Consider the following 12,518-nt stretch of genomic DNA (forward strand, 5'->3'; position numbering starts at 1 on the left):
AGACCATTCACCCAACGCCACAGAGTTGGAAAGTGGCCGAGTGGGACCCCAGTCTGTTCCATCTGGCAGAGTGAGCTCCTGGGACCCCCCCACAGCTGGTGGGGCTGGGATGCCCACTGCCTTCTGAACTAGTCAGACTCCAGCAGCCTTCTGGGGCCGCCTCCAGGACTCTCAGGGGTAGGGAAGAGTATCTAAAAGGGCTTTGCTGCCCTCCTGGCTCTGCTCTTGTCCCCTGTGCCCTGAGCAAAGAGCCCAGTTGGCCCCTTGCCACCTTTGGTGGGGCCAGTGAGCAGGAGTTTAGGACGGGGGCGGGGGGGCTGGGGAGGGCCATTAGCTAGGAGCTGATTCTAATTCACGGCCTTTTTCCTTTCTGTTCTCAGATCGAGAGGACCAGTCCATTCTGTGCACGTAAGTGGAACTCGTCTTTCCTGTTTTTCTACAGTTGAGGTCCAACCTACTGAAGAAAAAGGTCCTTGAGGGCAGGGCTCTTTGATGCGTTCGAGGGAGCTGGCCCAGAGCAAACTCAGCGTTTGCTCCGCGGATGGCCTCATGCTGAGACCGGCACAGCCAACCCGTCAGTGATGCCTGGTTCCATCTTGTTCTGCACCATCCGCCTTTCTAAAACGAGCATTTTGTGCTCGCTTACTGCGTGCCAGGCCCTGAAGCAAATATTTCACAGACGGATTTGCATCTAATTGCCTAACAGCCCTGTCAAGGGAGAGGGCATCTCTGTGAGGGAGGAAATCTGGGCCTGTGTTAAACTACTGCCCGAAACTCTCACAATCAGCAACCACATCTGTGCCATATTTAGTGGTTGGGGTCACTGTGTCTTTGGTGAAGGCCCAAAGACGTCGTCAGAAGCTACTACTCAATTTAGAACCATTCAGAGAATCTTTGACATTCAGGAAAACCCCTCTTGTCATGGGCAGAGTGATGGGTGCCCAGCGATCTCCACATCCTCACTTCTGGAACCCGTGGCCATGGCAGGTCACGTGGCCTGGGGGAGTGAAGGTTGCAGATGATATTAAGGTTGCTAATCAGCTGACCTTACAATAGGGAGATTTTCAAGGTTATCCAGATGGCCCAATATAATCACAAGGTTCTTAAAAGTAGAAGAGAGGGGAGACATCAGGGCAGAGGGCCAGAGATGCAATGTGAGAACTTGACCTAAGGTTGCTGGCTTTGAAGAGAGCGGACGCCAGGGGTGAGAACAGCTTCTAGAAGCTGGAAAAGACAAGGAGCTGGACTCCTGCCTAGAGCTCCCAGGAAGAAATACAAGCTGGGATGCCTGGGTGGTTCAGTTGGTTAAGCATCCAACTCTGGCTCAGGTCATGTCACATGGTTCATGGGTTCGAGCCCCACATCGGGCCCTGCTGTGAGCACAGAGCCCGCTTCAGATCCTCTGCCCCCCCTCCCCTCCCCCTACTAGTGCGCTCTCTCTTTCTCTCTCTCTCAAACTCTCGATCCCTCTCTCTCTCTCTCTCAAAAATAAATATTGAAGAAAATACAACCTTGCCAACACCTTGGCTTTCGCTCATTGAGATCCATGTCAGACGTCTGACTGCCGCAGTTGTGTGGTCACAGATGCCGAGTTTCTAGTAATTTGTTATAGCAGCAACCAGAGGCCCATACCCGTCGCTCCCACTTGAACCCCTGTATCACTCCCTCCATCATTTGTTACCCAACAGACTGAGTGGGCCAGGCCTCCTGGTGACCATTAGGCAGATGGGAATGAGCCCAAAATAAACAGGATCCCTCTTCTCAAGGATCCCTGTTCTCAAGAGGGAAACAGCAGGAGGACAATAGTCACATACTTGTCTTTTATGCTCTTTGACTTTATTGCTTCACCCTGTGAAGGGGCGACCTTTCAGAAACTAGAAAAAAAAATACATACACACTTTTTAAATCACCAAAGTAAGTGTATAATGACAAACTGTGAAAGTTACAAAGAATGAAATATATTAGGAACTAGGAGAATGTGTAAATGGGAGTTGTTCTAACTGGGGAAAATAGGAAAGGCCTCTCCAAAGTAGCGCTGTGGCAGGCTCTGTTCTGTCGACGCAGAGCCCGATGCAGGACTTGAACTGCCGAGCCATGAGATCCTGACTTGAGTCACAATCAAGAGTTGGATGCTTAACTGACTGAGCCACCCAGGTGCCCCTCTTCTGCTGGGCAGAAATGGCAAAGAAGAAGGGAGGGGAGAGGTTGCAGCACGTGCAAAGGCCCTGGGGTCAGATGAATCATGTTCTAATTAAGAAACTGAGAGATCAGTTTGGCCTGAGCATGTCCCCCAGAAGAAGCCCTCTTTCTAGGAAGAGCCATTCCCAGGGCTGGTGGCTTTTATATTTAGTGCACTGGTTTAGGGGGAAAGATCTGCAGCCTGCCCATGCTGGCTCAACCACTTACAAAGCATGAGCTCAAATCTTTGTGATGAGCAAACCCTGGGAGAGTTTGGGAGAAGAGTTTCATGTGGGGAACAGCAAGGGCAAAGTTTATGGGGTGTGGGACCATTTGCCTTTTGGGGGACAGAGAAAGTCGAAAGGGCTGGTCAGAAGGGGATGGGCAGGAGGATGTGGTCAGAGAGCAGGGCCTTACAGGCTGGGGTGAGGGTGTGGACAAGAGGCAGATCAGATCTTTCTGACCATTCAAGGGGCCCAGAGGTGCCACTTGGGGACATACGCTGGTGCTGTTAGGGTCTGGGGGGGCTTGCATGAGCCACCTGGGAACCCCCATCCCTGTACTTCCCACTGGGTTGCTCAGACTCAGTGGTGGGAGATGCCAGTGTTGGGTCATTCTCTCCTCCAGGGGAGGTGGCTCAGGCTGACAGCAGCCTTCTGCCACTCCCCCCCAGGGAAAACATTGCCTCTTATAAAACTACAGGGTTTCCAAAGGTTTCCCACTGGGTTCTTTACCTATGGCCAGTGTTCCCTCCCATGTAGGCTTCCTGCTTTCACCCCGTCTCCCCTTATCCCTTCTGCTCTCTTTTTAATGGTTTTGTTTTTGAGAGAGTCAGAGAGAATGAATAGGGGAGGGGCAGAGAGAGGGAGACACAGAATCTGAAGCAGGTTCCAGGCTCCGAGCTGTCAGCACAGAGCCCAATGCGGGGCTCGAACCCACAAACTTTGAGATCATAACCTGAGCTGAAGTCGGACACTTAACCAACTGAGCCACCCAGGTGCACCCTGCTCTATTTTTTTTAATGTTTATTTATTTATTTTTGAGAGAGAGAGAGAGAGCAGGGGAGGGGCAGAGAAAGAGGGAGAGAAAGAGAATACCAAGCAGGCTCTGTGCTGTCACTGCAGAGCCCCATGCGGGGCTTGAACTCCCGAACCATGAGATAGTGACTTGAGTCACAACCAAGAGTCGGATGCTTAACCGACCGAGCCACCCAGGCGCCCCGTTGGAATGTTACTGTTAATTAAACTGTAGACCTTAATTTTCACTAGTTTTTCCAGTATTATCTTGGTCCAGGATCCCATCCAGAATTACATTGAATCATCATGTCTGCCTGAGCGTCCCCTGGCTGGGACAGTTTCTCGGGCGTTCCTGGCTTTTCATGACCCTGCTGATTTTGAGGACTGATGGAGGATTTAGTAGAACGTCCCTCCGTCTGGATTTGTCTGATGTTCTTGGTCATGAGACGGAGGTCATGGTTTTGGGGGAGAATGACACGGGAGTGAGGTGCCTCCTTCACCCCACCGTGCCAGGGGGCACCTCACATCCACGTGACATCCAGGTGACCTAACATGACCTTCATCACCTGGCGCAGGTTGAACTTCTGGGTTTGGTAGTGATATCTGAGCCAATCGCCCCTTTCCTGGTCAGGTTGCTTTTGGACCATGTCCTGCGTAAAGCCATCTCAGGTACCCCTGGGTGTGGGTCCTGCCAGACTTCTGTCCCCAGATGTGGCTGTACATCAGTTCCTTAGTGACTGGTTCAAGAGACCAAGAAACTGATCCCCTGGCTTCACCCGGAGACTTTTTTTTGGGGGGGGGGGGCAGAGTCAGGGTTTGTTTATTTATTTTAAAGTTTATTTACTCCATTTGGAGGGGGAGGGGAAGAGATAGAGGGAGAGAAAGAGTCCCAAGAGGGCTCTGTGTGGTCAATTTGAACCCACGAACCATGAGATCATGGCTTGATTCGAGTCAAATGCTTATCTGACAGAGCCACCCCGGCGCCCCTTGATTATTTTTTTAATTTGAATTTTAGTTAGTTAATATACAGGGCAGTGTTGGTTTCAGAAGTAGAATTCAGTGATTCATCACTTGCATTCAACCCGCAGTGCTCATCCCAACAAGTGCCCTCCTCAATGCCCATCCCCCATCTAGCCCATCCCCCACCCCGCTCCCCCTCCATCACCCCTGTGTGTTCTCTATCGTTAAGAGTCTCTTGTGGTCTGTTTCCCTTTCTTCTCTACCGCCCCCGTTCCCATATGTTCATCTGTTTGGTTTCTTAAATTCCACATGTGAGTAAAATCCTATGATATTTGTCTTTCTCTGGTTGACTTATTTCACTTAGCATATTGCCTTGTAGCTCCATCCATGTCATTGGAAATGGCAAGACTTCCTTCTTTTTTTTAATTTATTTATTTTGAGAGAGAGAGAGAGAGAGAGAGAGAGAGAGAGAGAGAGAGAGACAGCACGAGCCAGGGAGGGGTAGAGAAAGAAGGAGAGAGAGAATCCCAAACGGGCTCCACGCTGTCAGCGCAGAGCCCGATGTGGGGCTCGAACTCATGGACGGTGAGATCACGACTTGAGCTGAAACCAAGAGTCAGACACTTAACTGACTCAGCCACCCGGGCGTCCTTCATTCTTTTTGATGGCTGAGTAATATTCCGTTGCGTATATATACCACGTCTTCTGACTTGGTGCCTGGGGCAGGGCTGGGCACTCCCGTATTTTTATCTAGTGTGGGGCGCTTGAGAAGCGGGGAGGCCAGCCAGTGAGCTGGGAGGGAGGCAAACACTGTCACAGGCATGCTCGCAGGGGACGCCGAGGGTATGGCTGGATCAGAACTGCGTGCGCCTGTCTGCCTTGGGGTGGAGAGGGGGTGGCGCGGCCCTGGGAGCAGGGTCCCTGCCAGCAGAGGAAAGGAGCTAAAATGCCACCCCTCTGGGGCCCGTTTGGGAGCCCAGAAGGGGAGGGAGGCGTGAGCTGGGGGAGGACTAGGGGGTCCTGGAGATTCTGATGCACATTTTGCAGTGGGAATGTCTGGTTCATCCCCCAGATTGCTGACCCCTGGGTGCAGGCTTTGTGGCAGAAAGACTTCTGGGACTACCTGTGCCTGCAAGGCTTGAAGAGAGGCCCCTGGTCTCAGCTCCTGGGGAGCCTCGACTGGGAGCAAGCCCAGCCCAGGATGGGGGTCCTCAGACTGTTAGCCGACTCTCCTGGCTGACGAAGTAAAGCATTTTGTGGGGGGAGGTACTGGGGTCCTTTACGCTCCTAAGTGACACTGTCACGACAGTTTGATGCCCTGAGCAGGTCAACATGAAGCCATTTTGGCTCTAGGACAGGCTAGATTTTCACTTTAGGGGCAGCCCGTGAGCTAGACGGGGAAGAAGGGAGTCCTGGACTCAGCTCTGCCATGAGAGCCACTTACCCTGTCTGAGCCTCAGTCTCCTCACCTGCAAAATGGACAACTATACCCACCTCACAGGGTGGTCGTGAGGAATCAGTGGGTTAATTCATGGAAAGCACTGAGAGCAGGGCCCGGTGATGCCTTTTTGTGCGCAGTGAACAGAGTTGTTACTTGTAAGTTACTTGCGAACGCAAGTGCCACTTCCTGCTCAGCCACGAAAGCGAAAGCAAGGGGAAGAAATGTCCGGAGTGACAATGAATGCTAGCGATCCATATTCATGATCAGTGTGTCCATATTATCTTGATGCATTGTTAGGCGTGGCCAGGGGTTCTACAGATAGCTGCTTACAAACATTCTTTGTATCCCCAGACCAGGATTGACAGAGGCAGATGCTCAGGGGAGCCTGGCAGGTGACAGGAAGGGGTGGGTTAGGCCAGGAGCACAATAGGGAGTGGTGGGGACTGTGGCAAATTGGAAGTCTCACGCCCTTTGAGGGGCGGCTGTGGTTCTGCCCCAGACAACTTCTGCCGCAGGAGAACGCTGACCCAGTGTTCCCGGGGCTACACGGGTCTTTTCCCCTCCCCAGGAGGATCCAGCTGCCTTCTGTGCGTGCTGGTCTGCCCTTGTGTTTTCTACTCAGCAGTGCCCTCGCAGTGTGTTGTATGTCATCAGACATAAACCAGCGTCCCTCCTCCTAGTGACTGCCCAGACATGCCGTATTTTATTTAACCCCCCCCCCCCCCCCCCCCCGTGGATTGTAGCTTTGATTGTTTCCGGACTTAAGAACTAAATGTAAGCGTGTATATAAGGATATACGTGCGATCGGTCCTGATTATTTACTGATGCCATGTTTACAAATTCATTGCTACTTGCTGATATGTATTTGTAACCTCCAACCGATGCTCATGGTGCTTGTGGGGGCGTTCGAGGACACGTGCAGAGCCAGGAAAAGTCTGAGTGGCCTGCCAGCTGAGGGAACCCTGCCGCCTTGTTTCAGCTCTCTGGCTGTGAACAAGTGTACCTTACATGCTAGATTTAGCACCACAGTTTTTGCATTGTTGTGGCTTTTGGTTGGTGACTTCGCTGTTGATAATGCCCCCCAAGCCTCCAGCTGAAGTGCTGTCTTCCCTTTTTAAAAAATGTTTATTTGGGGCGCCTGGGTGGCGCAGTCGGTTAAGCGTCCAACTTCAGCCAGGTCACGCTCTTGCGGTCCGTGAGTTCGAGCCCCACGTCAGGATCTGGGCTGATGGCTCGGAGCCTGGAGCCTGTTTCCGATTCTGTGTCTCCCTCTCTCTCTGCCCCTCCCCCATTCATGCTCTGTCTCTCTCTGTCCCCCAAAAAATAAATAAACGTTGAAAAAAAATAAAATAAAAAAATAAAAAATGTTTATTTATCGTTGAGAGAGAGAGTCAGAGACAGAGAGAGAGGGAGCCAGAGGATCCGAAGCAGGCTCTGCCCCGAAAGTGGAGAGCCCAACGCGGGGGCTCAAAATCACGAGCTGTGAGATCATGACCTGAGCCGAAGTCGGATGCCTAAGGAGCTGAGCCACCCAGGCGACCTGAAGTGTTGGCTTCCTAAGCACAAGACGGTTGGATATGTCCGATAGAGAAAATTCATGGGTTGGATGACCTTCATTCAGACATGAGTTACAGGGCTGTTGGCCATGAGTTCGATGTTAGCGAATCAACAATATATATGGTAAAGGGTCTTTAAGCAGAAAGGCACATAAAACAAGGTCATAGAGTGAGCAGCTGGCGGGAGCCTTTGGAGCACCTGTGCCCCAGGCATGTGTGTGAGCCTTGCACCTCCCAAGGTTCCCAGGAAGAAACAGCATTGCTCGTCGGCATCTGTAGGAACATGGCATTTCTTGTCCACATCTGCTGAGTGAACGGATTTAACGTTGTACCAGAGGGGAGCAGGGAAGAGTATGGCTTACTTACAGATGGCTTCCGACCTGTGTGACCCTGCACAGGTCACTTAACCTCTCTGAGCCGGGTTTATGGAGAGGCCGTGAGGATGAAAAGGGAACCACCCCACAACATCGGTTGAGCGACCGACTTCGGCTCAGGTCATGGTGTCGCGGTCCGTGGGTTCGAGCCCCGCGTCGGGCTCTGTGCTGACAGCTCAGAGCCTGGAGCCTGTTTCAGATTCTGTGTCTCCCCCTCTCTCTGCCCCTCCCCCACTCATGCTCTGTCTTTCTCTCTCTCAAAAATAAATAAACATTAACATTTAAAAAAATACATAAATAAAACAGTGCCGGCCAATAAGGCTTTGTGTGCTGATGGCTGCTGAGAACTTGAAACATGGCTCATGTGACTGAGGGGCTGGGTTTTTTTTTAACTGACTTTAACTAATTTAAATAGCCTATAGCTAGTGTTTTCTGCATTAGCATGGTTCTGAAGTATTTCTTACCTCCGTCCACTCCTCTGATTCTGCCCATGTCTCGTTCAGGCTCCTTTCACCTCTTGCCTGGACCACTGTGGTAGCCCCCTAACTAAACGTCCTGCAGCCATGCCCCCCTGCTCCCCAGTGTGACCATGTCTCATTCATGCCTGGCTGCCTGCCTGGCTGCCTGCCTGCCTCCCTTCCTTCCTTCCTTCCTTCCTTCCTTCCTTCCTTCCTTCCATAGCTACTCATTGTGAGAAGTCATATGGCACAGCAGGGTGTGGATTTCAGAGTCAAACCTCTTGGGTTTTGAGGTCAGCCCTATCACCAACCAGCTTGTATGCTCCCAGAACCAAGTGGCTTAACTTCTCCGAGCCTCAGTCTCCCCATCTGTAAAATGGGGCAATAGGTGCTCCGCTGGGTGGTTGTTTGTGGGATTCAATGAATTAATTTGTGTAAGAGAGAAAGCAATGCCACTGCCTCCTGGTGAGCACCCCCTCTTCGCCGCCCCCCCCCCAAGAATCAGCTGCCTGCACTTTTGATGTTCCCCTCATGGGTCCTCAAGCCCCATTCCTCTCCTGAAATGGTTTCCTGTACTCACTGGAATGAAAGCAAAACTCTTCACCGCAGCCGAGAAGACTGTCCGTGATCTGGCCCCTTTCTTCCCTCATCACTTACCACCACCCGCCTCCCTCCTGGTGCTCCAGCCACACCAGCTCCTCCCTGCTCCCTGCGTGTGCAGAATATTTCCCTGCGGTGGATCTTTGCCCTTGCTGTCCCCTCTGCCGGCTGCCCCCTACCCTTGGTCCTTCCTGCAGGGCTCCTTTGCATTTTGTAGGGCTCCGCTCCCATTCTGGCGACCCACCCATGGCCCCCCCCTCCATCTCGGCCCCCCATCATGCCACCCTGGCGGCAATAACAGAGCCTCAAATGACCCTAATTGCTTATTTCCTTGGCTAGGGTCTGTCTCCCTCTCCTGGAATGGGAGCTCAGTGAGGGTGGGGACAGTCTCCTTGTCCCCTAGCCAGTGCCCAGTAAGCAGGCATTGGCTGCACCAGTAGCTGGGTTATGGAAAGAGCCCAAATGTCCGTCACCTGATGATGGATAAAGATGTGGTGTGTGAGTGTGTGTGTGTGTGTGTGTGTGTGTGTGTGTGTGTGTGTGTATGTGTGTATACACAGCAGAATGGAATACTAGGTGATGAAAAAGAATGAAATCTTGCCATTGGCAACAACATGGTTAGAACTAGAATGGATTATGCCAAGCAAAATAAGTTAGAGAAAGATACCATATAATTTCACTCCTGTGTGGGATTTGAGAAACTTAATAGATGAGCATAGGAGAAGCGAAGGAAAAATAAGATGAAAAAACAGAGAGGGAGGCGAACGCTAAGAGACTCTCAGATACAGAGAACAAACTGAGGGTTGCTGGGGGTAGGGGGTGGGTTCAACGGGTGATGCGCGTTAGGGGGGACACTTGTCGGGGTGAGCCCAGGGTGTCATGTGTAAGAGATGAATCACTGGGTTCTGTTCCTGAAGCCAAGACAGTGTAGTTAGTTAACTACACTGTATGTTAACTAACTCGAGGGGGGAAAAAAAAGCAGGCATTGGCCGTTGTTGCAAAGGCAATCCCAACCATTCCGCTGTTATTGGCCAATATATCCAGTCGCCCCGGAACTGTCATCAGCTTAGCTCTGCTTATTAAATTTCATTTTGGCCAATGTTAAAATCAGCCAGAGTGATTTGAGGACCAACATGTTGATAGCAGGGTATGAGCTTTGACAAAGTAGCAGGGGTCAAGGTAAGCCCAGCTGGGACTAACAGTTTGCTACAGATGATTATGCAGTCAGGAAGCTGGAAAGGGAGCAAATCTAATTTTTAGACCCGAGTCCTGTCTGGTCTAGGAAGCAGTTCATACAGTGCGAGTAAACCTGGGAGCATGGGTGAGGCGTGGAGCGGCCCTGGGTTGAGAGGGAGCTGTGTGTTCAAGGAGTAACCCGTGTGTGACGAGGGGCTAGATTAAGAGAGAAGGGAGTAGGGGAGGGGGAGATCAGAGGGCGGTGAGGGGGTCTTCTAGACCCTGGGGAGGATGTTAAACTTTAAAATGGGCAGGAGAGCACAAGGAGATACAGCCAGGGGTCAGCAAACTCTGACCAGTGGGCCAAATGAGGCCCTCCTCTATTTTTGTAAATAAAGTTTTATTGGCACACAGCCGTGCTTAGTTGCTTTCCGGCTACCGCGGCAGAGCTGAGTAGTTGGGACCGAGAATGCATGACCCACGAAGCCTAAAGTATTGACTGTCTGGCTCTTCACAGGAATGGTTTGCCACCTCCTGGCTTATCCAGTGGGAAAATAGGACGTGATTTATATTTTAGTAATAGAATACGTGTTGACATTATTGATATAAACAGAATATAAGCATTGTAGAGGCATTAATATATAAGTATTGATATAAGCGTTAGGGAAGAAATTAATCATTAGTAAGGAGTAATAGCTCACATTTTTGCATATCTGGCATTGTTCTGAACATTTTATATATATACATGCTCATTTAATCCTTATAGCAATCATGTAAGTGCTTTAATTATGCCTGTCTTATAGATAAGGAAACCACGGCATGGGAGTAGTTAAATGACCCACCCAAGGTCATACCGGTAACTGGCGGAGCAGAGATTTGAACTCAGTCTCACCTTGGAGCCCATTGTGCTATTCTGCTGATTAATGCTGTGGGGGAAGGTGGCATTGCTTCTGCCTAGAGGCAGTATTCAGAAGAGAGGCAATGCTTACCTGGGCTTTGCAGGGTATGTAGGAGTTGGACAGCTGGAGGACAGGAGCAGGAGTCACCTGAGGACTGGGGACTGAACAGCTTGAAACCCAGAGTTAAGGGGCGGCTGGGTGGCTCAGTCGGTTGAGCGTCCGACTTCGGCTCAGGTCACGATCTCACTGTCCGTGAGTTCGAGCCCCGCATCGGGCTCTGGGCTGATGGCTCAGAACCTGGATCCTGCTTCCGATCCTGTGTCTCCCTCTCTCTCTGCCCCTCTCCCATTCATGCTCTGTCTCTCTCTGTCTCAAAAATAAATAAACATTAAAAAAAAAAATTAAAAAAAAAAAAAAAGAAACCCAGAGTTAATGTGGCTTTGATGCCAAGGGCAGACTGCAGGCTGAAATGGGCTTGTAAATGGGGTTCAGCCCTGGGATCCAGGACCAGCAACACGATGTGTAAAATCATGCAAAATGAAAATGCAGAGCCTTTTATTCAAAAAGCATTAAGAATTTGAAGACGGCAGCAACATAAGCTATCATTGCCGCTGGGGCAGGACTGGGCAGTGGGGTAATTACACGGCCAGGAGGCCTTGCACGGTCACGAGGAGGGGACCAGGCAGCAAGGGCCCTATGAAACAGGACAGTGGTTTAGGGTGCTAGGATCAGGAAGGCATCTTCACCCCCAGAGATCAGAGGTCAAAAAAGCAAAGATACTAATGTTTTGAAAGCAGCCCAGAGCACATCAATCTTCAGACACCCATGAGCCTGGAGCTCGGGGTGTTTTCTTTGGCACAACCTCCCAAGACAATTTATTTTTATCAATAAAACTTGGAAATTGTTGAGCCAAGCAGTCCACAGGGGGAGGAGCTGATTCCTGGAGCGTCTGCCCCTCTTCCCCTCCCTTGTAAGGTGGAAGGCCAAGGCCACAATCATGGTCATGCCACATCTTTGTTGTAAAAGAGAAGAGGCAGGAGAGGCTGAAAACAAAGATGGAAAGTGAGGAGGTTATAATGGGAAAGGAGAGCATCTGGGGATCTGGACGCGGGGTACACTGCGTCCTGACTCTTGCCTCAGATCGGAATTAGGCTCAGGACCACCTGCCCAGGTGACTTCCCACGCTCAGATTTTCTCTCCTCCTTCTTGCTCTGATGAGAAGCTAGCCCCTTCAGCCCGGATGATGTCTGTCAAGCATTCTGAGGTTAGCCTGATTGAAGTAATTCATACTAAGGTGTAAATGACTGAGTAGTTCGGTTCATTTGATCCCTGGTTACATTTTCAAAGAGCCTGCCAAGGCGAGTCAAGACTCCCACATATATGGAAGAGCCCTTGGATGGAGAGGGCTTCACTCTGGGTTTCACTCTGTCTTTTCAACATTCCGTCCTCTTTTCTCACCAAAATAAAAAGGCAACGGGCACAACAGCAGCTGTGGCATCGAAGAGACCCACACTGAGACCTCATTTCTTCTCCATTACCTCTTTGTGTGATAGCAGGAGCAGTCACGATCTCCAACAATCCCTGAGCCTCAGTTTCCCCAGGGGCGTGACGGGGATCACCAGTGAGTCTTTTGTTAGGTTGTTGGGAGGTTTATGAAAAGATTCGTGAGCCCAGTGCCTAGCAGAGTGTAGGCCTTCAACAAACATCAAACATCAATTCCTTTTCCTGTGCCCTTCTTCTGGCCTCAGTACTAAAGCAAGTCCCCCGAGCGTTGGGCCTGCCTTATGGAATGACTGGGCAAAATGCAGTAGAAAGAGTCCTGATGACATCGGCATCAGAGACCTGACTGTGTCCTTGCCT

The 12,518-nt window shown here is 50.8% G+C and overlaps 1 protein-coding gene across 4 annotated transcripts in view; it reads left to right on the plus strand.

Annotated features, from left to right (window-relative positions):
• MYH11 (myosin heavy chain 11) overlaps positions 1–12,518 on the plus strand; it is a 126,017-nt gene that overhangs the window by 51,027 nt on the left and 62,472 nt on the right. For all 4 annotated transcript variants that reach the window (XM_047838895.1, XM_047838896.1, XM_047838897.1 and 1 more), the window contains exon 4: positions 381–408. In XM_047838895.1, the coding sequence (XP_047694851.1) occupies positions 381–408 (28 nt within the window). The remainder of the gene's footprint in view (positions 1–380; positions 409–12,518) is intronic.

Source organism: Prionailurus viverrinus, chromosome E3, assembly GCF_022837055.1.
Source record: "Prionailurus viverrinus isolate Anna chromosome E3, UM_Priviv_1.0, whole genome shotgun sequence".
Lineage (NCBI taxonomy): Eukaryota > Metazoa > Chordata > Mammalia > Carnivora > Felidae > Prionailurus > Prionailurus viverrinus.